The sequence below is a fragment of the Ambystoma mexicanum genome, chromosome 6p (genome assembly GCF_040938575.1).
Source record: "Ambystoma mexicanum isolate Mex_15411 chromosome 6p, UKY_AmexF1_1, whole genome shotgun sequence".
NCBI classification, from domain to species: domain Eukaryota; kingdom Metazoa; phylum Chordata; class Amphibia; order Caudata; family Ambystomatidae; genus Ambystoma; species Ambystoma mexicanum.
This window is the reverse complement of record NC_090935.1, coordinates 789,378,475-789,404,210: the sequence shown is the minus strand read 5'-3', so window position 1 is coordinate 789,404,210 and position 25,736 is coordinate 789,378,475. Positions and strand designations below refer to the sequence as shown.

The 25,736-nt window shown below is 44.2% G+C and overlaps 1 protein-coding gene across 1 annotated transcript in view; it reads right to left on the bottom strand.

The window, feature by feature from the left end:
• Nucleotides 1-12,938: 12,938 nt before the first annotated feature.
• Nucleotides 12,939-25,736, bottom strand: part of LNPEP (leucyl and cystinyl aminopeptidase) — a 1,221,122-nt gene continuing 1,208,324 nt past the window's right edge. Inside the window, exon 18 of the mRNA XM_069627677.1 lies at nucleotides 12,939-17,984. Within this exon, the coding sequence (XP_069483778.1) occupies nucleotides 17,853-17,984 (132 nt within the window). The 3' untranslated portion in view covers nucleotides 12,939-17,852. The remainder of the gene's footprint in view (nucleotides 17,985-25,736) is intronic.

Sequence of the window (25,736 nt, the reverse complement as noted above, 5' to 3'; positions counted from 1 at the left end):
CCCGTCTTTCATGTGTCACTTTTGAAGCCAGTGCAACCAGGGACAAGACTAGCCAAGCCACCAGACCCCATCCTTATAGACGGGGAACCCGAATTTGAAGTTAAGAACATCCTGGACTCCAAGATGGTGAAGTCAAAACTTTTTTATTTAATCGACTGGAAAGGTTACGGACCACAGGAAAGGTCCTGGGAACCTAGTGACCATGTGCATGCACCTCGATTGGTGAAAAGATTCCACCGAAATTTCCCAGACAAACCAAAACCACAGGGAAGAACGACTTTACGAGGGGCCTTTGGGGGGGGGGATGCTGTCATGATGCCTACCCCCGGGGAACCAGACCAGGTCCAGCAACCCCGGAAGCAGGCATCAAGTTATTTTGAGCAAGCCCAAAAACCCCTGCTAGGGGCTGTTTGGGTGCGGTCCTGGCGCCTATGGCGCCAGGCTCATATGGCGAGTCAGTCCTGGCGCTATAAGGCTCATAGAGTAGAACTTACCTAATGCAGACCATGCTGCAGAGCTCCGAACCAAATGAGGCTTGGAAGGGACTATTTTACCTAGGGACTATTTTTTACTCGGGTGGGGCTCGGGAGGAATACTTACCTGGGACTACTTTGGAGGCTATTTAAACCACGCCCGAAGAGCAGCACACGCTTCGCGTTATTCTGCATCCAGCAGCGTAACGCTCACCGTGTCTGCAAGCCTGCATCCAGTCTTCTGCCACGTCCGCCTCGAGTCTGCAGCTCCTAGAAAAAGGGAGGAACAGAAGCAGAAGAGGTTAGAATAAGAGCAAAACCTTCGATCCTTACCTGAATTCCGGATCCACCGCGCCTTCGAGCTGGAAGAAAGAAGCATTTTACGTGCGCTGCCTCGCCTGCTGCAGCGCCACGCTGAACTCACCGGCCTTCGCAGCATCCTCATGATCCACTGCATCCTTCTGCACGTTCCCGCCGCACTCTGGCACCTAAGGGGAACACAAGAACAGCAAAGGTGAGCCAAGGGAATAAACAGAGGCAATAGTAACTACCCCCATAGACTTACCCGATTACCGCTGGGGGTACTATTTCTCTTCACTGGTCGGCGCAGTCTCCATTGCATCCTCGCCGTACCCCGGCCCCTAAGGGGAACAAAAGGACAACAAGGTGAGACAAAGGGACAAACAAGGGGAACTCTTCTCACCACAATAGACTTACCTAATTTTACCGCCGGAAACATTATTCCCTGAACTTCATATTTTCTCTCCACACCTGAATAAGGGAGTAAGCAACAGCTTACATTCTGGCCTTATTTTATTGAACTGTGTAGGATAAGCCAAATCCTTACCTGAACTTCGTCAGCTACCACAAGGAACTCTTCGCTGGGGTCAAGCTGCAAACTGCAAGGAATCGGACAAGAGTGAAAGTTAGACATGTGAACTCTTACAAACTTTTTGGAGTCAATATTGTTCTGGAACTCACCAATTCCTTCGTGCCAGTGAAGCAACTGGTTATCAACACGTCCCTGCGCTCAATGCAGGATGGAGAGCTCATCTTTTCAAACCATAAGGTGAGACTATAAGAGGGGACATCAAAGGTGATCTGTGGGGAGAACAGCAGGGGTGGGGGGGATTTACGCTCAACTCCACGGGTGGTTAAATCCCTTTCTCCATTTGCAGAAGAATATTCCTACGGGCCAAGCAAACAAAGCTAGGTGGGCCAGTCCAGTCCGTCATCTCGGCCCTACGCGTCACATTGGTGGAGACCGCAGCTGTCCAGTTCAGATCGACGCCTCTGTGGGAGCCAGGTGAGCGTAACAGGAGTCCGCAAAAGCGCTCATAACATCGGCCAGCGATGGGGTAGCATGAGTGGTTTCTTTGTCCAGCAACCCAGCATCTGCCGGGTCAGGTTTAAAGGCCACTGGGGTGGTCACCATGTATTGGTCCATTTTGTTCTATGTGCCTGCCTTCTTGGTCTTGTCCTTGACCATGGTGTAAGCATGAGGGTGCAAGGGGCTCCCAGTACTAGTAAGATTCTGTCCAGTTCAGGGGTCTCACAGGAGTATGCAGCCCTTAAGTTGTGATTCGTGTTTTAGCTTGTCTTTCACCATGTTCTTGAGGGATTTCAGACTGATGTGAGGATCCCTTATCCGTCCACAAGCTGCACGTGTTTTAGGCAGTTGCAGGTAGCTGGTGCACATTTTCTTGATAGTGCGATGGCAAAGTGGTGCACACGGTGTTGGGCCACAGTCTAGGAGGAAAGTCGCAACCAACCTATCTTATTTACTCCAGAAACCAGTGTTGCCTTGACGCTCAGTACAGGAAGCTTTGGCATTTTGGGAACTTTTCAGGCCACAGAGTTAATCTCTAGATTTAAAAGTGTGCCACTGCTGCACCTCGCAGGACCTCTGCCATGCAGGTCTTCTTGGTCTCTCTCAACTCCAACCCAAATGACCTACGGGGTCCGACGTCCACCGACAGTCTAAATCAATGCCCCGGGGTACCCACCTCTAGCCAGGTTAAATTTGTCAGGGAGGCCCCCTTTAGCGGATTAATGCACACTGGAAAGATAAACTCTCTGGGCCTGCTGCCGTGACCTGTGCCCAGGTTCTCTCAGGTAGCGCTCCTCCGCTCACAGGCACACCCGCCTGTCTTCTCTGACTGTAGCCCTTTCTAGCACTCACGGTTTGCTGAGCCAGTATGGGGGCCTTAATCTCAATGGTCCAGCACTTCCTTGCTGCTGGTCGCCAGCGATCGCTGCCCCCAGCTATCGCTCTGTCAATGAGTCACCACTCGGGCAGGACCAAGTCCGCTCTCCACCTCTTGCACCAGCAGGTCTCCCCAAACACTGGTCACTATTCAAAAGTTCCCTGCCCATCAAAACGGATCTCAGTGGCTCTTTTGCAGCAATCTGTGACACAAGGGTAGCAGTCAGTGGCTAGCCCTCAGGGTTATGTCTGCTGGGCTACCGCAGGCATCAAGGTGGCGAACCACGCCTCAAGATGGCACCCGGTCTCCAAGGCTGTCAGACCGTAGTACTCAATCTCTGGATTTCTGGCACGGATCTTCACCGGAGCAGCACCAAGGTAAACTGGAGTTGCTCCACTGCTTTTTAGACTCTAGTAACTTCAGGATATGACAGCCAGACAAGATCAAATCTACTGGATACACGTCTACATCGCTCAGCTGCTCAACAACAACCCATCCAGTCTGAAGACACTTAACACTCACGCTACCAGCGGTATCGGGGTGAAAAGCATAAAGGAACTTCCCTTCTCGGGGGAACGAAAAAGCATCCCGCAAGCTCTCTCTGGATCCAGGAACCTGCTGGCGAAGGCCCTGCACCTCTTGATCTCGTAGGTGGAAGAAAAGTCGATCTCCAGAGTGCCCCAAAGGTGGAAAAACTGGTGGAGCTGAGCATCTTGCATCTCCCACTCATGACAGGAGTGGACTTCCCCTGCTGAGGGAATCTGCCATGGTGTTCTGAACGCCTGGAAGGTGAAAGGGAATGAGGAACATGTGATGTTTCAGTGCTCAGTGCCACAGCATCTGTGCTTCTGGGGGGAAGAGGGAGAGAGAGAGGCAGAGAGAGAGAGGGGGGGGTAGAGATAGAGCGAGAGAGTGAGTCACAGGAGTAATGACTTGAGCACCCAAAAGACAGCATGCAGCTCAGATTGCTATGCAGGGATTTCTCCTCCTCCGTCCAGAGACCCATGACACATAGGTCCCCTGAATGTGCACCCTACCTTCCAGAGAAGCATCGGTTGTGATGGTGACTTGGTGAGAGGGTAGCTGAAAAGGGGGCACCCTGAACCAGATGAGCTCGAATTGATCACCAGTGTAGTGCCTTTTTGAATTGCCAAGTCAGTGTGATCATGTCACCACATCCAACATGCAGGTACTCCTGCAGGCGTTGCATGCAGAGCCAACAGTGTTGTAGCAGGGGGATGCAAGAGAATATAATGCCTGGAAGAAATGTGTGGCTGCAGACAGAGGTGGCAGGCTTGTGGAAAGCCGCTGCATCTTGGGGAGGAGGGTTTGAACCCTCTCTTCCAATGGGGTCACTCTGCAACAGAGCATGTCGAGGTGGGCTCCTAAGTAAAGAGCTTGTCGAGATGGAATCAGACAATATTTCAGATTATTTATGGAGAATTGTAAGCACTGAATGGGCTGTGTGGTGTGGTTCTCCACTGTGGTGTATGATGATGCTCTCACCAGCCAGTCATCCAGGACCGGGTAGACATTAGTGCCCAATCCGTACAGACGCAACACTACTGGGGCTAGACATTTGGTAAAGACGCATGGGGCGGACCACAGCCCGAGGGGAAGAGCTTTGAACTGATAGTGGTGGCCTACCATGACAAAGCACAGGTAAAGGCAGTGTTTTGGTGAATAGGGACAGCATCCATTCATCAGTGGGGATGTCATTCCATTCCTTGACAAAATGCAATAGTTTTCCTCCCACCAGGATGCGAAAGTGGGAAGGTGTGGGCCGTGTTGGGTCAGGGTTGCTTACCGGTTGGCACTTAGCTAGCGAGGAGCCGCGTCAGCCTTGGTTTCCCCTGTACGTTTGGGACTTGTTTATGTAGGAGTATGATGTAGCGTACGAAAGAGCCTTGTAGGAAGGCGACTGATAGGGGGGCCGGTAGTGACGTGTATTTCATGAAAAACGAGACTTTCCTGAGCAAAAGGACTTGCGCCTCTGTTGTGACATGCCCAGGGAGCAGCCCCTATCCGTGTCTGTCTATAGTGTTACCTCTACTTCTGTTCTGAACAGATCAATGCCGTTGAATGGCATGTCTACCACCTTCGCCTGCACCTCCGGCAGGAAATTGGTAGCCCTGACCCAGCCTTGTCTACGAAGCACTGCGCCATTACACAGTTGTCTAAAACTGATGTTGGCTAGGGCTACAGAAACAGATATTGCAGGGTCCGATGCTACTACTCTTTCGCAAAGGAGCGTGAACGCCTCTTGTTTTTTTATTGTCCGGGAGTAAATAGAGGATGGGACCCATCTTAAATCAGAGCTCCGTGTTGTATCCGGACAGGATAGCCATGGCGCTGGCTGCCTTAGTGGTAGTGACAGCTGTTGTGATTACCCTCTCCCCAAAGGTATCTAGGCACTTTCCTTTCTTGTCAGGGAACTGAGCAGGCAGATGAAGGGTTGGAAGAATGCTTGTGGGCCTCTGCTGACACCATTGAGTCTGGAGTTAGTTGTGTCCTTAGGCATGTGGGTGCGGAGTCTAGGACTCTATACCTATTATCAAACCTCTCCTTCTTGGGGAGGCACAGAGGAGGGGTTGGTGATGGTTAATAACCCTTCTTCCCAGATGTTGTCTAGCAGGGGGTTTGGCCATGACAGATATCCTGTGTTGCTCTCGCCTTGGTAGAGCAAACTATCCTTCTTTTGATCCTCAAGGGACAAGCCTAACCTCTTTGTGGGCCTAGACATCAAGGCTTGAAAGGAGCCTATTTCGTCCAGTGGGGAATCCCTGGTATGGATTTTGTCTGGTTCGCCGTCCCCTGGGATGATGTCATCAACTTCATCTGCCCATGTGTCTGTGGTGTGGACGGAGACCTGATCGTCTGGAACCTCCTCCTCTGACTCCGTATCAGTCAGCTGAAGTGGCCTTTGAAGACTATGTTCCCTCACAGAATGAGGAGGAGCTGCTGACCCACTTATACATGGCTGTGGTGTTCATGGCACTTGAAGTGTCTGTGGCACAGCAGGGTCTGACAATCTGTGGTGAAGCTCAGTCACTAGAACTTTTAGGGTAGCTAGGATGTCCAATGAGATGTCTAAATGCTGATGGAGACACCAAATCTGGTGATGCAATTGCCTGATGAGGAGGCAGGTGAGCAGGACTCTAGGAGGCAGCATGTCCAGCTTGGAGCTAGATGGAATATGTTCCAAAACCACCTCTTCGTCTGAAGAAAAAGGTAAGCGTACCAGCCTATCTGGTCGAGGGGTGCCCTCTTGGGTGTCAGTCAGCAAACAATCTCTCTGTGGGGTGATTGAAGATGACAGGCAGGCCTGGTTAGTGCCCCCAATGTAGAAGGTTGTGATGCCAACGGTGTCAACAGTGGCAGAGCTGATGGTGTTGGGATAAAGATAGTCTATGGTAGAGTCGTGACGGTCCATTTGGTAGTGCTCGTCCACTAAGACTTTGTGGCCATCAACTGGGTCGTCTTGATGGACAAGGTTTTCGTGGTTGTCTTTGTAGACGTCGATGGGGTCGTGGTTGTCGATGATGAAGTGGACAATGTTCTCAGCTTCCCCGAGTGAATGTGTGTGTGTGTGTGTGTGTGTGTGTGTGAATGTGCGAGTGTGTTTGGTCTCAGTGATCTGATCTGCCTCTTTATTCCAGAGGTGCCAGCTAGAGCAGTTCCATCTAAGAACCTGGTGGGAAGGATGCCTGGCATCTCTGCCTTCTATTTCTCATGTACTTATCTTCCAATGACTAATTGATGTTCGTGTTCATTTGCAATAAATTATCCTACCTTGGAAGAAGCTGCCTCTCGCCCTCCTACTTCAATTATAACAGTAGACCTTGAAGTGCTGCTTGTTATGGTGTGGAGCCATCTCTTGCAAATAGTACAGAGGAAACTCTTAAAAAAGATGCATTTTTTATTCTTACTTGCATAGATCATTCATGGGTCCATAACACACTGGGCTAACCTCCCTGTCAGCCTGATAGTCTTACGTTCACTTGCTAAAATTGAATCAAACGTTAAAATCGATAATGATATACAAAAAGACAGTGTGCGCAATATAAGTGGTACATAACAATTTCACAAATAGAAAAAAAGCATAGATGAAGGGGCTAAAATTATGTATATTTCACGTTGAAAACCGTCAGTAATGCAAGTGGCTTGCAGATTGATGGATATCTTTAATAAATTGTCAGCTCATGTATTTTGCCACTTGTATTAGTTATATTAAGTTACTGTGTGGTTGACTTTTGCACAAATGTGCAGTGCTGCATTTCACTAATTATTAGGCCTTTAAGTCACACCTTTTGCTGTTGGGTGTTCACTGTTTGGGATGTGGTTGAAACACTTCTATTGTTCATTTTTTCAGTTACTCGGTCCTCTTTGCTTTTTGTCCATTTTGTGAATTTGTTTTGTGCCTTTCATATTGCACAATGTCTTTTTTTATATAATTGATTTTAACGTACAATTACATTTTCATCAAATAAAGTTAATTAACTTGTTGATTCATACCCCCAGACCTCCCTTTTCTGTATAGTCATTATCGATCCCTATAAGCGCTTCAGGTTTAACGTTACGTTCACTTGCATCATTCATCCAAGATTTCATGCAGAAGAACGTTTATGACCTCATTGTTCTCACACCCATACATACAAGTCAGAACTGATTCAGTTTCAACTCTGGATTTGGAGAATCCCTCCATTTATTTATGTTTGCATGTTCAGAGTGTTGTTTCGGTATGAAGCCATGCTAACAGAGCATTAAACAGACCAACCACCCAGTGGATGAGCAACTTGCAAGATTGAGCAACTTGCAAGATCTCAGCTCCACACATGTGGTCTTAACGCTTTACTTATGTTTTGTTGATTTATACCATGCACCGCTAGCACCCAGGAGCAGTCTCCAGGCGCTCGCGTGGCTCTGTGCGAGAGGGGGTGGGGAGGTTAATGAGGATAGGATGAAAGGATAGCTTCCGAACCAGGAGGAACTGGCGTCTGCAAGAGTTGTTTTGCATGTGAGAGTTGGTGCGGGAGGTGCTGTGCCTTATAATCGATTGCATAATATTCAGTGTCGCGGGTGTGCGACAGTGTTTGTGTTGCCGTCAGTGTTTTGTGGTTGTGTGCACTGTTTAGATAGTGTCCATTAGGGACCCAGAGTCGCAGGTGGCCGTAGTTGTAAGACTATCTGGTGTCTTGGTGTGTACTTGCGTTGTTGACAGTGTTATGGACTATGTGCGGTGGTTCACTCTAGGTGTGCTTGCAGCATGTCAGAGATGATGGATGGGGACATAGAATAGATTCTTGGTTTGTTTATGTGTAGTGCGTTTAGTCACAGGTCTGGTATAGTTGCGTTGGTTATGTTGGAGGAGCAGGAAGGGGAAATGGGTTAGTAAGTCTATCAGTTTGTTAGAGCCTCTGGTGCAACTCTTTGGTTGCCATTTTCTTGTATCTAGCCAGGTTCTTGGTTGTGGTTCGTCGGGCCATCTCGCTTCCTCTGTAGTTGTTTGCCTGTGATGTTATTGCTGCTTGTGTCCCTTCGCGATTGTCACTGTCTGTTGAGCAGCCAGGTTTTGAGTTGTTTCCTGAAGGTGATGTGGTCTTCTTTTGGGCATGTTGTTCGAGAGGTTAGCAATTAGATGCGAGAACATTGTTGCACCAAGTTTCCTTTTCGTAATGTTTTGCCTCTATGTGTAGGTTGTTGTTGGATCTTAGTTCCCTTCTTGGGTGGTACCGGCTAATCAGGTCTTGGAGGAATTCAGCTCCTTGTCTGTGTAAGGCTTTGTGGCCGATGCAGAGTGCTTTGAATTTGATGCGTTTTTTTACAGGTAACCAGTGTAGGCTTTTCAGTGTTGGAGTGATGTGGTCTCTTCTGTTTATTCTTAATAGGATCCTGGCTGCTGTATTTTGCACCCTTTGGAGTTTCTTGGTGAGTCTTTACGGCATTTCTAGGTAGAGGCTGTTTGCGTAGTCAATTCTTGCATCAGGGATATGATTGTGAGGGAAGGAGGGGTAGGGGAGTAATCCCCTTAGTAGTTTTAGAGGAAGAAGCATGTTTTGGTGATTGCGTTGACTTACGGTTCCCGGCATAGCACATTGTCCATTAGTATTCTTAGGTTATTTACTGCATCGGTAGTCGCCGGCTGCATTCCCATGCTGGCCGGCCGGCCAATCCAGTGAGTTGGGGGTTCCCTCCATCAAATTCTGCGGGGGAGAGCATTATTTCCGTTTTTGCCGGGTTCAGTTTAAGGTTGTTCGTTGTCATCCAATTGTAGATGTCTGTGAGGCAGTTGTTGTGGCTGTTATTTTGTTCCTGGATTCTGTTTGCTTTCACAATCAATTGTGTGCCGTCTGCATAGTTGTAGGCAGTAAGTCCGTGGATTTGAATGATTTTCATCAGTGTGCATACATAGATGTTGAAAAGCAGAGGAGAGAGGCAGGATCCCTTTTTTGGTGTCCGAGGTGAACAGAGGTAGGTAGGTTGTTTCGGTTCTGTTTGTTAGGAATGAGGTAAGCCACTTTAGTGCAGATTCCTGTATGTCACATTCCAAAACTCTTTTTATTAGTGTTGTGTGGCTGATGTTGTAGGTGAAAGGGTCGACTGCAATTAATTCGAATGCAATAGTTTCGAGGCAAAAGGACTGAGAAAAAAAAGGTTGAAAGTTTTATTTTTGCCCCCCAACCCCCAAACCCCTGTTTTTGGTGTAAAACCACTTTTTTCTCCTATACGGAAGCCAAAAAATAAAAATACATATTAAAAAAGGCATTCGACCTTTTTTTCCGGTCCTTTTGACTTGACACTATTGTAACTTGAATCAATGTATTCGACCCTTTGACTGGACACCTGTGGCTGATTGTGTCAAATGCCGCAGATATGTCCAATAGTATGAGGGCCGATTGGGTGTCGTTGTCTGCGTTTATTTCCAGGTCGTCCCATATTTATAGGAGTGCTGATTCTGTTCCTCTCATTGGTCTGAAACCAACTTGTGACGGGTCAAGTTATCTGTTTATTTCAACATATTTAAGTAGGATCTTGTACACATGGTTCACCAGGATCTTTGCTGGGTAGGGAAGGTTGGATATTGGTCTGTATTTGCTTGGGTTTTCTGCGCTTTCCGATTCCTTTTTGATCAGTGGTTTGATGCATGCTGATTTGAAGGCAGGCGGTTCTATTTCACAGATTCATTAGGTTCTGGAAGTGTGTCGCCGGGGTGCTGTGGTTGAGGATTCCTTTGAAGATGTACTGATCACGATGCAAAGATCTGGCATGCAGCCACACTTTCAACATTAAAAACCTTGAATGGAAAGAGAGTGGAAAACAACGATTTTTTTGAATATCAATTGGAAACAATGTCGAGTTCTAGGGAAGTTAGAGAACATCTATTTCTATATAGTAGAGGTGTGGGGGTATTTGGCCGAAGAAGGGGTTAGGAAGGGGACCTCAGGGGTGTCCCCTCCTAAATATTGGACTAACATTAAAAATAGAGAATTAATTTGAACGGAAAACATAAAAGATATATATAATTGATCTCTGTGGAAAAGGACATAACACATTGTTTATGTGTCATGTTATGCAAAAAAACGTCCACTAGATGGCACAGCATGACAGGAAAACAATGTGTTAATTTAAAATGCGAACACAGACAATCAACCAGTGGCAATGAAGGAAAGCAGGCATAAGGTCGGAAATATCCTTTTCCACATTCATGCATTAATTGATTCAAGGGGAATTTGTTGTTTGTTTGGGTATGTTGCAAATCATATACGTTAACATGGGACCTCTACCCTTTATTAGTTCATAATCTAACATTCCATGCTAATTTTTACACCCTGACTTGGTATATATGCCAGTCAGAATTGTTTTGCGATTATGCATGTCTTATAGCATAGAATTGTTCTAGGAGATATGTATGTGCAACTGTTGGGTATCAAAGGGAACACACCGAGAGAGGTATTTCCCATTCTAGGGTACTTGTGGGTGACAAGAAGGTACAGATGTTAGGGAGAATTCTCATAAATGTGCAAATTCCCTTCACCTTACAGACCCCAGCAACTTTGCTGGATTTTGTGGACTTGATTGTTTTACCTGGAGAGTGCGTGAGCCTTTTTTTTCCCATTCTCTCATGTATTTTGATGTGTGTTTTACTCTTGTGTTGTTTGATTATGGAATTTTACACAACTCCATAGGCATCATCTTTTCATGTGTGTCACAGAGCACCCTCAGTGCAGTGACACAGGGAAGCCTTTCTGTTTTGACACAGGGAAGCCTTTCTGAAAATGACTGTTTCCCAGAGAAAGTAACTAGTCTTTTTTAAATTCCTTGACCCAGCACGTCCTATCTTACAATAGAGTGCTGGAGGGGTAACCTAGTATCCCCTATGTCTAGAAACTCATGTAGTAGTCCAATGCTACCCTTTCCTCTCGAAATGGCTGGTGGCAGTGGTTTTACAACGAACTACCATGATTTTTCCCGACCGCGAACACCGGTAGTGTTAAATCGCGGAAGCCAGGTTTTTCAAGATGGCGTCTGAGCCTCCTTTGTTTAAACGGATCCCGGTCTTCTTTTTTGACAGCTAAGCTAGAATGAATGGGAGAAAACTGTTTAAAAGGCGCGTCTCTTGGCTTGCAAGGCAGAGTCGACCACTGGAACGAAAGAACCAAAGACCAGCTGGAAGAGGACTGCTTCATCTCCTGGACCATTGGTTTGCCCTGTGAAGCCGTGCTGCAGGTCCGAATCGCTAAGTTCATCTCAACAGAGAAGCCTTTCAAGGAAGACTTCTCTCTTTGAGTTGGTGGGACCAATCAACTCGTAAGCCACCTGGACACCATTCTCGGAGCTGGTTGTATTTTCCTCAGAATGCTGAAGGAAACCGAATAGAAGGACACCAGTTTGTGTGCTTGACTACAGCTACCGGAATCAAAGATTTGCCAGTTTGCCAGCTTTGTGACCAGTCCCCGTGCAGTGCAGGAGTCCCCTAACGTTCTCCCTCTTGTCCCGACGACTGAGTCTCAGGAACAGTGAGATCAGGAACTGCCAAGAACAGAAGTCCTCCGTTGCATCTTTTTCTTCAATATAAGGTACTGTGAAAACTTGACTGAGAGAACTTACCTCTCACAGCGAAAGTGCGTGATACTTGGGCAAATGCAGGCCTAGTCAGTTTGTGACCCTGACCCGACATATACAACTTTCTTCTATGAACTACTTCTGAGAACCGTGGCAAAGACTTTTCCGTTTAACTACCAGAACCGTTTTTACTTATACAAGACTCTAGCCCATTGACTTTGGCCTACCTATTGCATTGGAACAACTCCTCTGGTGAACTCAAACTATTTGCACTGTTTAAGAATAATTCTACTATTCGTTTTATTAACTCATGCCTTTTTGCTCCTACTTCAAATGCTCTGAATGCTATTTTGCTCTTCCTTCAAAGTAGTTTAAATGCCTCAGAACCGGATAGTGTGAAGTATTGTAGTATATTTTTGTGTGACATTGATTGCCTCCTTTTAGTGAATGTTTTCTGACTGTGTAATAAATTAATACGCGTTTTACCAAGAAACCTTGAGTACAAGAGTCCATTTGAATACTTGTGATTGTAGACCTCTCTGTAACCTCATTACAGCTCACATTCCCTCTTGAGATAAGCCTGGCTGCTCAGCTCGCTACCAAAAAAACTGTGTGGTACAGACTTCTACCAAAGGTTGGTTTTGCTTACACCTGTAGTCATAGTTGGGTGTAGTTGTCCCAGAGGGTACTGCATGCAAACTTTGCCTAACACCAGTGTTCCCTTAATAAAGCCACCAACATGTCTATAGGAAGCCATTTTTATTCTGCACCATCAAGGACAGCTCTAGATGGATGAACTCGGGTGACCGTCTTTATTGAGTTTTATGGTATTCCATGCACTACCAGTATCTTCACATCAATTACTATTTAACACCAATATATAGCCATGTCCCAGCTAAGAACAATCAGTGTGCTCTTTGCTCTACCTCAGTGTTTTTCTGTATACTTCTGAGGCAAACAACTCAAGCAAACCAATGTGCATCCTCTCATAACACACTTTGCTGCAAGTCTACTAAACTCTTCTTTTCTCAGCCTGTTCTTATTGAAATTTGTCTGCAAATCGCTGATATACACTTTATGAACTATGTAAATGTTAAAGGACATTTGTACCGCGCACTATCACCATGAATGTGATCAGTCATATTGCCTTAATTGAAATATTTATATATTGAAAAGCACACTAAAGAAAGAGAAATAGTGGGATATAAATTTTATTCAAACATGAATGTACCCAAAATCAAGCAGTATACTGTACATTGTCAGGCAGCTTTTCCATAAAGAATGAAAACATAATGAAATAACAGTGATTCATGGATAAACAAACTAGATTTCAGAGTTAACAAACACTCTGCGCGTAGAGCATGTTTAAAGTCAAATCTATTGCAAAGCAAGGTTTGCTAAAGCTCTTTATTGTTAAATCTATAGTCCAAAAATTCTCAACTGAACACTATTTACATTAACAAGGGACTGTGCAATGCCCTAGAGGTCATACAAAAACAGAGGGAGGTGTGGTGATGAGCAGAACATGGAGTTACACTGATTCAAATGGAAAAGAAGTTAGTGATGTGGACGTCGTCACTGTAGCACTATCTGGCCAGTGCCCTTGTATAGGAGTATTCTGGCTCTCGCTGCCTCTTGCATCATGGATGCTTAATTGAAAATACTGTGAACATACTTTCAGATCACAATCGTTTATTAGGCCTGAAAGTCAAAGGGTTTGTGCGGTATCCTACATGGAGCGGCAACATGATACAAGTGGGTACATGGAGTGGAAAAAATTCACTACGTGCGCAGGCATCTCTCAAGCAGACATTTTTATATAAAATTAAGTCTTTTTGAGGACGCTCGTCTGTGGCTATTAGTACATTATTTTGGGGACTTGCTGTCAAAACAACAACCTTCTTCAAAAATGTCAACCACTTACAAGTTCCCCCCCTCAAAGGTCATATTCCAATCAACAATCGCTTAATGGCTAGACTGAAGAGCTGGCATTGCATCCCAATATTTTGCAATGTGTGTAGAAAGCCGGATGTAATGGTTGCTTGACTCGAGTTATTTTACCAGTCGGGAGCCTGGAATCGTCTGGCATTAGCCACTGAAGTGTTGTGGATTTTCCCTTGATCAACATGTAGCGGAAACATGTGCCAACATGCATTATTTAGGGAGCAGGCCATTGCAGCACTAACTCTGTTTCGCCATAAATGCTTGGCGAACAGTTATCCTTAAAAAAATGACAATCCACATAATGTAAAAAATTGTAACTCATTCTAGATGCATAAAACATTATTTACATAGTTTTACTGACTTAAGAAGATATAATTCCACGTTAATGATGAATGAAACATCATGTTATGAAAACAGTGGTCAATTAATAAAACAGCTCTCACACCAGCTAATTAACCACAAGGGCGCAATCTACTGGACTAATGAATGCAGCACTTTCGCCTGAGCTTACCCTCCATTATATCATTCTATCGAACCAACGTGTTTACCACATGTCAATTGTACTACATCAGTAAAGTGCATACTCCATGGTACAGACTTTCAAGCAGTCCTAACCCTGCTCTATTGATCCTCAGAGCTTGTTAATGGATAAGGGGCTGAGTCTCACAGTGGCAGCCTCCAGCAGACAGAAGGCCTTTCAGAAACAGTTACATAAAAGCCATGGAAACTGATACCATAAGAACAATTTCCAAGAGGAGGCAAGGCCAACATCTTATCTCACTTTGAGATAGTGTCAGGCCCTCTATTTGGGTATGTGGTGGTTTGAAAAATCTGGGTCTTTTTTCATCCATGTTCATCCACTCCCTGCATTAAATAAATACACACCAGGGAACATTTACCATCATGGAAGGCCCTGTTAGGCAAGTGCCACAAGATAATTTGCATAGGAATGGAGAGCCAAAAGGGCTCTGATAAATTTCCAAAATGTGTGCGTCTATTTTCTTGCTACGAATGCAGAGGGTAGAACAGAAAAGATACATTGGGAGCATGTCACAGTGTGTTGTCTTCCTTCCACAGCTTCTGCACGGTATGGTAACCTCTGTGCCGATGGCCAAAACAGGGTCCACATGATGCTACGATCAACCGAGTCCAACCTCAATTATAGAGTGGCAACACAAATGCTACAACATCTGTTTTAATTATTCTAAAATTCATTTAGTCCTCACAGTTTCCACAGGATTCTTCCAGTTGGACCAGCAGTCTCAAACTCACTTATCAGGGTGGTACAAATCCTAAGCCAAACGGATGGTTTGTGAACGTGAATCTTTTTAAATATAAGAGCCAATATCAGATAGATGTACAGGGATATATACCACAAACACAAATACAGGGTATCAGGTAATAATATCGCCATATATATGGTCGCCGTAAATAATATCGCCGGGAAAATGTCGCGGCGATATTATTTAGGTGACCATATATATGGGGACAGGGGCAAAAAAAAATAAAAAAAATAAAAACATTTGGGGGTTGCGGGGGTGTCCCCCGCATGTTCCATGCAATAATGTCGCCACAAAAAACGGCAATTTTTCAGCGATATTTTTGCATGGCGAAATTTTTGTGGCGACATTATTACATGGAACCAAATACAGTTGGTTCAATAGCCAGAGCAGTGATAGGTAAACTACGGTGGCTATCTCTTCACAGACCGTCTTTTCGGTTGTATATGCACACTATGTGAAGCAGATAGACCGATGTCATGGGGAAAGGTTGCTGGCATGAGCCCACTCAAAAAATTAAATCACTAACAGAAATGCAGAAGTATGGGGGAGAGGATGGGAAGAAATAAAACAGATGTTACGCGCCAAACCGGGAGACACTCTATGAATGAAGGCACAGTAAGCGCATTCAGAAGAGAACGTTGGGAAGTAAAAAGTTCACAAAAACAGGAGTAGTGCTACAAGAGGCAGTGCAATGACAGCACGGCAGAATGAGGGTAGCTGCAACAAGGACTACTGCATCAACGTCACTTGTGATCAAATGGCCCCGAAATGCCCGATTACAATCAAACAAACCAAGAAGAATTTAAACTTTAAAATAAATACAACAAACGCAACCATTAAAACATACCACATGTGATGTGATGGCTGTGTCCTGCTTCTCAGGGAGAAGGCATTCATGTACAGTGCATAATCTGAAAACTCGGAACAGAGATGAACGGATTGTTACTTAATTCAAAGAAAATTATTTTTATTTATTGTCTCCAAAAACGGTAATTTTTGTTAAGTTTACTTGGGGAATTATGTGTGCATATCCGTTTCTTTAGAAAGACAAAGAGTCCCACATTCTATGTGTGGTTTTTATTATTTAATATCTGCATAGGGTGAGGCAAGCGATAAACATTTGAAAAAAGGATTATCCAGACCCAACATGATAGTAGTAGCAAACCGCAATATCAAAAGTGTCTAACACACACACCATGCGGAAGGACATCTGTCCACATGTGCACATCAGCCAGTATTTTGGCAAAACTCAAACACCTTGTGGTTTAGACTCAACCATTTAAAATTGGCTGTCCTTAGAGACGACAGTGCTCATTGCTACAATCGTCTCCATTTCCCCTTTTTTCAGAATGGTGCAACTGATGGGACAACCTCCAAAAAACATACACCTGGTCAACTTTTACAAAACTTACAACGTTAAGTCACAAGAAATATACCTGCATTGTCTGAAACGCAGGAAACTCAAGGAGGTAGAAATTATACTCTGAATTGATTTTTGTAAAGTTGTATATATCGGAAGAATACACAGTGTTCCACGAAAAATGCTTTTTCCATCTTTTGAAGTTGGAGTAAAAAAAAAAAAAAAACGGCCTCCAAAGTTAGCTCTGCACACTCAGTAAACTTTCTTTGCTAATTATCTTTTGCATCAGTTGACATCAGAAGTTTGCAGCCTGCAATTTACCATGATGGGCTCTTCTTTTTGTCCTGTCTTTCTAGTGAGTAGCACGCGCTAGGCCACTTACCAGAAAAATTAATTCAAGAGCTATAGTACCTTCAATAAACATAATCAAAGCAGAACGACTACTGTAACCAGACACTTTTGTCCGACCAACCACTTTCCTCATACACATTCTTCCTCACTGATTTGTCAGAGAAATATGGTGGCGGCCATCTTACAATATCAACAGGTCTGTGCATACCGTAGACTATAAACGTCTTTGCATAGAAAAAAAAGAGGTTTTGGAGAACCACTTCAAAGAAAAGTGTGCGCTCAGGTTTTCAATCGTTTGCTTCTATATTTTCAGTATTTGATAGCAATTGAGAAAGATGTGCACTAGAATGAAAGCTTTTTTTTGTGAAAAACAAACTCAGTTTTCCAGCAATAGACATGTGGGTGGGACATATTGGACATGCACCAATTTTGAGAGCACACGATCTGAATTGGTGAAGCGGCCAGTAATAATCTGTCGCATTGCCCACCTGAAACGCAGTCATAAAGAGAAAAGAAACTACAAGGCACTGGGAACAGAAAGAGGAAGAACGCAACGGTTACATGAAGGACGAACATAAATTATGTTAGGCGAAGAGCAGTACCAGGAGAGAACTAAAGTGACACTTAACGGCTTCCAACAGTAACCTACAGAGTAAACAGCAAGACGTTGTGAAGGCTTTTAGTTCTAAGCTATATACTGCTGTGCCGAGCAGCGTACAAGACTGCATTTTTAGTTACTGACCATGGAGTGGGCAACATGTACCAAATTTGCATGATCCAGCCACATCAATGCTTGCCGGCTGTGTTCCATAGTATACCACTCCTCTCAAATTCTCAATTACTAATTCAGTTACTAACAATAGAAAATACCTAAATAAGAACATAGAGTGAAACAAGCATGGATGTGGTAATTCCAGAAATCTCAGTGATACAGCCCTCCTTCACAATCTTCGATTGATCTATAATGCCATAATAAATAACTATGTAACCCGCACATACACGCGCGCGCACACAGAAAAGTCGTGTTTTGCCCTGAGCCAACAAGAATCTGTCATAGTGCAAACCATGGAGCAGCAATGCCTGGTGCCACGCCTGCTTTTGCCAAAGCAACAGAGCCACAGTCCATGAGTGCTCGGAAATGGCCAACAGCACACTGCAGGTGTTGTGCTTGCTACACCAAATCGTCCAATGTGAGCAAGTTCTTCTCCATCCATTGTATGTTCAGCTGGATTGTCTCAATGGCTTCCTTAACACAATTCAGTTCATAGCTCTTCCCCTTTGTGGATGCAAAGAATGCCTGGACCTATAATAAAATAATTTGAGGAGTTAGAAGCAAATCAAAAGAGCCTACTGCTAACAAGGAGTTGGCAACATTTTAAGCCTGTATATTCTAAAGGCTAAACGATCAGTTTGAAGCATTCATTATCTTGGCTAAAATGCGGCTCTACCCTAGGCAATATGGCATGTTGGTTAAGAAGTGCTTGACAAACAATAGAATATGTTACGTACCCCCAGTAATGTTCTTGCTAAACGATATGGTATTTCTATTTTGAAATGTCATGCAAGTGCATTGGGTTGGAATTGTTTCTCACAGCCACTAGGTGGCATCACACAGCTCGGTGTCAACTCAGTCAGGCATCTCCTGTGCCAGGAGTGACGTCTATGGTATAAATACAGAAACACATGAGCCCTCGGACCACAGCCTCTACCTATTTTCCATGGCTACAGCTGTTAGGAAAGAACAATAAAACGGTCACATCAATAAGATGAAAAACAATATACGAGCCAATTTGTAGAGGGGTGGGCGGGAGGCTCAATGAGGAATCTGTGGGGGAAATACCTTATCTAATAGAACGACCATCGCTATAGGAAAGTAGATTTTTCTTCTAATGGATCCTTCCTCCCACACAGTCCTCTTCTTTTGAAAGACATCCAAAGCTATAGGTAGGGGATGCAGGGAAGAGTGCAGGGAAATATTTCTTACACTGGAAGGTTTTAAAGCACAAGTAACACCCATCAGACCATCAGAAGCCCATGCTTTGGGAGCATGTGAAGGGACACCATTGTTGCCGCCTTTTTAATGTCCAGCAATGGAACCCCACTCTTTACGCAGTAATAGCTGTCTGACCTCTTGAGGAATGGAGCCTTCCAGCTTCAAATATCTTTAAAAAAAAAAAAAAATTAAATGATTTCTTTTTTTTTTTTTACAAACTTTTTCAATACATTTCCTCTCTCATTCAAGTTGCGTTACAGAGTAAAACAAAAAAATTATCCTCCCACAAATATCTCGTCATCACAGGTTAAGAAAAACAATAGTCTTCTGTAGTTATTATTAGTTCTTGTTGTGCCTTATCCCAGATTGGGCCATCATATGGACTCTTTCAAGTTGATCAAGTCTTTTCTGAACACTTTTTTTCCAAAACTGTACCACTCTAATATAAGCTTCTTATTGGAGCCCATTGCCCATCTATCTTCAGGTGAGAGTGAGATCGCCTCAGGAGGCAGCATATCGGCATGCAGTCATCTTTCATTGGCCAAAGCAGGGCATACCATGATAATATGGTGTAGTGTAGTACTGGTCCCAACTTGCTTACTTGCCACTAGTACCTCTCTTGTTGGAAGTATAATGAGGCGCATTCTGAGGAAGAGATCTTGGGTCTGTTGACAGGGAAAGAGAGCGAGATAAGGATGTAATTGGTTTATAGCTCTATTTTCATTCAGACCCAATATTGCCAATTGATATTGAGATTTCTTCTATATTGTGTCAATCTAATCAGCTAGCTGTATTTTTTTCTTGACTTCTAATGGTCTCTGTATCATCGTTTCTAGGGCACAATCTAATGTGCCCATCTGTCCGCAGGCTTCTTTCCATATTTTGAGAATTGTATCGTGTGATACATTAGGTCTTGATCTTAAAATATCAATCGTTGGGATATTCTCGTCTGTTAGAGTTTTCCTATAGAGATCCAAAGATTCCCAAGTTACAATTGATTTCATGGATGGCATAGCTAGTTCAAAAAAATTTGTTGTACTGGGAATGACTTTGGAAGGGCTAGAATTTTTCAGCAGAAGATCCCTTCTAATAAATCCCAGGTCTGCCATGATAGATTCAGCGCAGCTTAACTTCCATGAGTATCGTTACTACCTATTGTCGATAGAATGCGATAAGGGGCCTTAGAGAAAACAATCTTTATTTTTTATGTATCATTAGACCTTGATGGGTGAAAGCTTCAGTTGACGTGCTCAGATGTTCCGCCCATTCTTTTTCACATATACTTGGGTTAGCCAAATTCCCAGGTATTTAATGGCATTAACATGATCTAATTTTCTTGTTCTTAAAAACACTGTCCGTTCTCTCTGCTTTTTCCCCGGATGGTAGGCAAGCGACATGGATTGTGACTTTGTTACGTTGATAGTGATGTCGTCGGCATCTCCATATATCGCTCCAAGGCAGTAAGTCTCTTTTGGCGACACACTTGTGTTCTGTCCAAGAGCACGAGATCATCCGCGAACATAAGGTACGGTACATGGGTCCCATTTAAAATCGGCGGGTTTGCAGATGGTAGAGTCTGTGAGATTGCAAGATCTGAAGTGTAGAGGTTGAATAGCGTTGCTGCCAGTGGGCATCCCTGCTTCATCCCATTCCAAGTTGGACTTTCTTTTGAGAGTTTGCCGTTTCGAGACAGTCTTACTCTTATGGACGTATTTGAGTATAGGGCGTTAATCGGTTCTAGAATATCTGACGGACAGTTCCAAAGATATAATTTCTGCCATAGTGTTTGCCAATTTACACAGTCGAAAGCCAGCTTGAAATCTATAAACAATGCATGAATTTGTGTTTTAGTTTTGATTGCTTCCAACTTGAGTAAGTTCCAGATCATGAGATTGATGTTTGTTCCCACTCCTTTGATAAATCCTGTTTGTTTTGGATCTCTTATTCGTCGTAGCCCACTCCGTCAATCGTTGTAGAAGGAAAGAGGCAAATACTTTACCGAAAGTGCTATTGGCCGATAATTCCATGCCATCATTCTATCACCCTTTTTAAAGATTGGAATCAGGGTCGCCATTCGCCAAGTAGCTGGAATTTGTTTAAGCTCAGTGATCAATATAAGGATGTGGTGGCAAAAGTCAGCCCAGGCTTCCGGGTTTGCTCGTAAAATGTGATTTGTGAGACCGTCCGGGCATGGAGCTTGTGATGAATTGAGACGCTTAATTTGTGACAATAGTTCATCTTACTCCCATTTTAATTCCCATTTCTTCACATTTGGGGGTTATATGTTTGTTTGTTTGTTTGTTTATTTGGTATAGCGCAGAAACCAAACCCGAAGGGGTAGCTGGGCGCAAACAGTACAAGGTTGCTTAAGAACTTAGTTACAGGAGAAATACACGTTATACATTCGCAGTTAAATCATGAAAGTGCAGTTTATACAGTTCACCTTAGATCAACGGTAGGTATAGTGAGAAAGCAACGGGAAAAGAAGAAAAAAAGAAAAAGGGGAAAAGTGCGGAGCTAGGGTTAAGTCTAGTTGATCGGATGTCATTCAGCTGGTTGCAGATATCTAGTGTCTATGTGGGAGGGGGAGGTCCAGCTAAGTGTCATTGGCACGGATCCAGGTAAGGACTTTTCGCCTGAAACTCGAGTAAGGTTGGTCCATTCTGAGATCCAAGGGGAGTTTGTTCCAAGTTTGCGCAGCTATGATTGGGAAACTAGTGCCGCCGGCTGTACTCTTTTTGAATCTAGGCATCACTAAGGTGAAGGCGTTGGTCAGTCTAGTGGGACGGTTAGAGGTTCTCTTGTGGATTCTGTTGGCCAGATAAGGGGGGGCAATGTTGTTAAGACATTTGGATGTGAGTGAGAGTATTTTAAGGGTGATCCTGTCTTTGATTTTTAGCCAATGGATATTTTTCCTAAAGGTGGAGATGTGGGCTCTGTTAGGAATGTTTAAGGCTACTCTGATAGCGTTATTTTGGAGAGTTTGTAGTTTGTTAAGGATATACTTGTTAGAGCCTGCATAAAGGGCATTGCAGTAATCCAGCTTGGATATGATGAGAGCATTAGCTAATGTGATGCAGCTAGTCTCAGTTAGGAAAGGTCTACATGCTCGGATCAATTTGCAAGTATATGCCGTGGAGGATGCTAGTGAGTTCGTTTGCTTTTTGAAGGTGAGCGCTGAATCAAGATAGACCCCGAGGGTTTTGACTGCAGGCATCACTTTGATGACGTTATTGTCAATGTTGAATGCGGCATAGTTGGGGTCAAGTTTTTTGATAGCCAATGCTGAGCCAATGATCAGTAGCTCCGTCTTGTCGTCGTTCAGGCAGAGGCCATGGGATGCCATCCAAGTCTGAATGAGGAGATATATCTTATTTACTAAGTCCGTGTCTTCCAAGAAGTTACCCGAAAGGGGGATTAGAATCTGAGTGTCGTCTGCGTAGTTAGTGTAGATAACACCCAGTATGTCCAACTTATCAAACAGGGGCTTAGTAAAGATGTTATACATCGTCGGAGAAACACATGATCCTTGGGGAACACCGCAAGAAACTTGTATGGGATCAGCGGCTGCTGAAGGTGAGAAGACTCTCATTGTCCGGTTTGCAAGGAAGGATTGTACCCAAGCTATGGCATCACTTGAGAAATGAGCGGCTGAGCTGAGGTGATTGCATAAGACTGCATGATCTACCAGGTCGAAGGCCGCAGATAGGTCAAGGAGGAGTAGCATCGCTGTTTTACCATTGTCCTTCAACTCGTCAATTTGGGTCTTGAGGTCAATCAAGGCTGTTTCAGTGCCGTGAAGGGGACGGAAGCCAGATTGCCGTGAACCTAGTAAATTGTTAGTTTCTAGGTAGTCCTGGATTTGCAGGTATGCTACTCTGTCTATGATTTTAAGTAGGAAAGGGACAGTAGTGATGGGTCTGTAGTTAGTTGGTATGGCAGGGTCAAGTGTTTGTTTTTTTAGTAAGGGAAGCACCCAGGATTGTTTGAGGTTGTTCGGTACTAGATTAGACTTAAAGGATGCATTAATGATTTTTGAAATGAAAGGTGCTAGGTCACGAGCTGCATCTTTTATAATTTGGGCCGGACAGTTGTCACCTTTACAGTTGGAGGGTTTTAGAGATAGTATAATTTTTTCTGTCTCTAATACGGATATCTTTCTGAAGCTAAATAGGTGAGGGGTGTTAGATTGGTTAGGGGGGAGCTGAGGTTGCAATGTGGGTTCTGTTGGCAGGATCAAGGAAGCTTTTTTATTAGCAATTTTAGATTGGAGCGAGCTAATTTTACCCGCCAGGGCATTTTGTATATTAGTGCACCAGGACTTGTTTTTGGGAATGTTGTCAGGTGGGGTTGTGGGTGATTCCATTTCACGGAGGATGGAAAATAGCTCCTTGGTGTCTGATTTGGCTTTAGAGATTCTGTCATTGAAGGTATTTCTTTTAGTGTTTATAATTTCCTTTTTATACTGTTTGGCAAGGGTGGCTAATTTGGTTTTGTTCTCCTCGGTGGGTGAGTGTTGCCAGATAGACTGCAACTTTCTTTTTTGGATTCTAAGGTCTTTCAGGTGTGGCGTGAACCAGTTGTTAAGGTGACAGAGTTGTTTGCTTTTGCGCAGCTTGGTGGGGGCAATCAAGTCAAGTGCCTTGATCATAGAGCTGTTGTAAGCTTCAACAAGCGACGTAGGGTCTGTAATGTTGTCTAAATTATTGAGAGTAGGGAGAAGGTGGGGTAGGAGTTGTTCTGATGTGATGTCTTTTTTACTTCTGGTGGGAAGTGGCGGGGCCATGAGTATAGGTTTGGGCCGGATAAGGTCTAGTGAGGCATTGAATACAATTAAGTGGTGGTCAGTCCAGGATTGTGGTATTATGTTGGTAATGCTGATGTTACAGTTCCGATCAGCAACCCAGTCTAGGGTTCTACCTTTGGCATGAGTAGGAGAGGAGACTTTTTGAGATAGGGCGTAGTCATTCAGGAGTGATGCGACAGATAGGGCATGTTTGTCGTTGCTGTCATTAAAGCCCAGGTTAAAGTCTCCCAGTAATAGTATTTGAGCGTGGTCTTTAGTATTGTTGGTTATAATGCTGGTTATGTCGTCTTCAAAGGTACCCAGTGGTCCAGGTGGTCTGTAGATAGCATGCAGGGTGAGAGTCCGGTTGCAAGAGAGGTGCAGTTTGGCAGTAAGGAGTTCGCAAGATGAGAATATCAGGGTAGTAACTAGTTTGATAGGTAAGGTAGCTTTGTGAATGATGGCTAGGCCGCCACCTTTAGTGTTAGGTCTATCGACTCTTAGTAGTTGGTAGCCGTCAGGTATAGCTAGCATGATGGCAGGGCCAGCTGCATCATGGAGCCATGTTTCGGTTATGACTAATAGGTCTAAGTTTTCGTTGGTTAAGGTGTCCGAGATCTCGGTAGCATGGGCGACCATGGACCTTGCATTAATGAGAGATCCAGTTATTGATAGGGTACTGTTTGGTTGAGTCGAGGAGGGTTGTTTGTTTTTGGAGGGGGTATCTCTTTGTATCTGTGGCTGGTTAGTGGTTATAGGAGCAGGGCGAGGGGTGGTAGGTTTGGGGTATTGCGAACGTTTGTTTGCTAGGTCGATATAGCCTCTGTGATTATGGTAGGAAGATGGTTCATGAAGACAGGACAGTCTTGCCCTTAGTCTCATGTTTCTGTCCTTAGCAGGGTGTGAGTCCGCAGTTGCAAATGCCATGGTGGTAAGGAGGCTCAGTGCAATGTGTAGAGATTGGTAATAGGTAGTTTTCATTCTAGTAGTGGGCAGGGAAGAGAGGGCGAGTTCAGGTTCAAGCTATGGGCGTGGACTAGGTTATATGCAAAGGCGTGTAGTTAGTGGTTCGGTGCCAAAGAGGTCTGAGCGGAGCTTCTTTGTTCTTTGCGAAGAGTTCAGTGAAATAGGATATCCAGGTTGCTTCAGAGACATTTGATGTTATCAGTTCTGCATATGAATCATGTCCATTTAAGATCTTCCACAAATCTCTAGTATTACGATATGACATGGCACTTAGAATCTGTTCTGCATTGTTTTGTAATCGAATCATCAGGGTGTTACGTAGTCAATTCTTGTATAATTGCTTACAGATTTTCATTTGCATCTGCCAGTCTTCCATGGGGAGTTGGTGGGCACTCCTGAGTTCTGTTCTTAATTGTTTTTTCCTAGCGGCAGTTTCTTTATTGTAAGCATGATTATGATTGGACCTCTAAGTCGCTGCTTCAAGGATCTGAATGGTAAAATGAGCCATTCATAATCTATTTTTTCAGCATCCTTCATCTGTGTGTTCACAAAGGTTTGTTTTACTGAGTGGGTTTGGATTTCTGATATACGGAACCTGGTTTTGCTGGTTCCATGTGTTAAAATCGCTGCAAAAATGGCCATGGAGACAATATTGCGGCAAAAAGGCAGTGGTTTTGCCACCGCAATCCATGTAAAGGATGCAGGGGACACCCCTGTAACCGCTGGACCCATTATACCATTTAAGGGGATTAGGGGACTGCCCCACAACCCCCGCTCCCTTTAAATGGTGTAATGGGGTACACCTTTAAGGGTCAAACCACAGCATTTTTGCTGCAATTTTTTGTACAGGCGACATTTTTGCCGCAATTTTATCACTGCATACCATTTTGCCATGATTTATTTCCAGCCTTGGTAGCACTTGGGCTGGTGACCTCTTTTGTTGAGTTCTCCATATCACTGTTAATTTATGATGATCGCTGGAGTATGCAGGGACAACTTTCATTGTGTCAATGGTGGCACTTAATGAGTGGGATATAAAGATATAGTCCAAATGTGCCTCAGAGTGTCCTTTTTTCCAGATAGGCATTGCTGGAGAATCATCTCTCGCGTGCCCATTCATTAACACGAAATCCCTTCGCGCTGTCTCTTTCATCCATACGTAAAGATTTTGGTGAACATTTTTTAAATGGCATCAGGGTTTCATTGTTAGTAAAGATATGGATGTTTAAATCGAGGCACAGTACAAGTTCAGGAGAGATATAGCACGCCTGTATGTCATCAATATTCGATAAGACACAGTGAATGAAGAT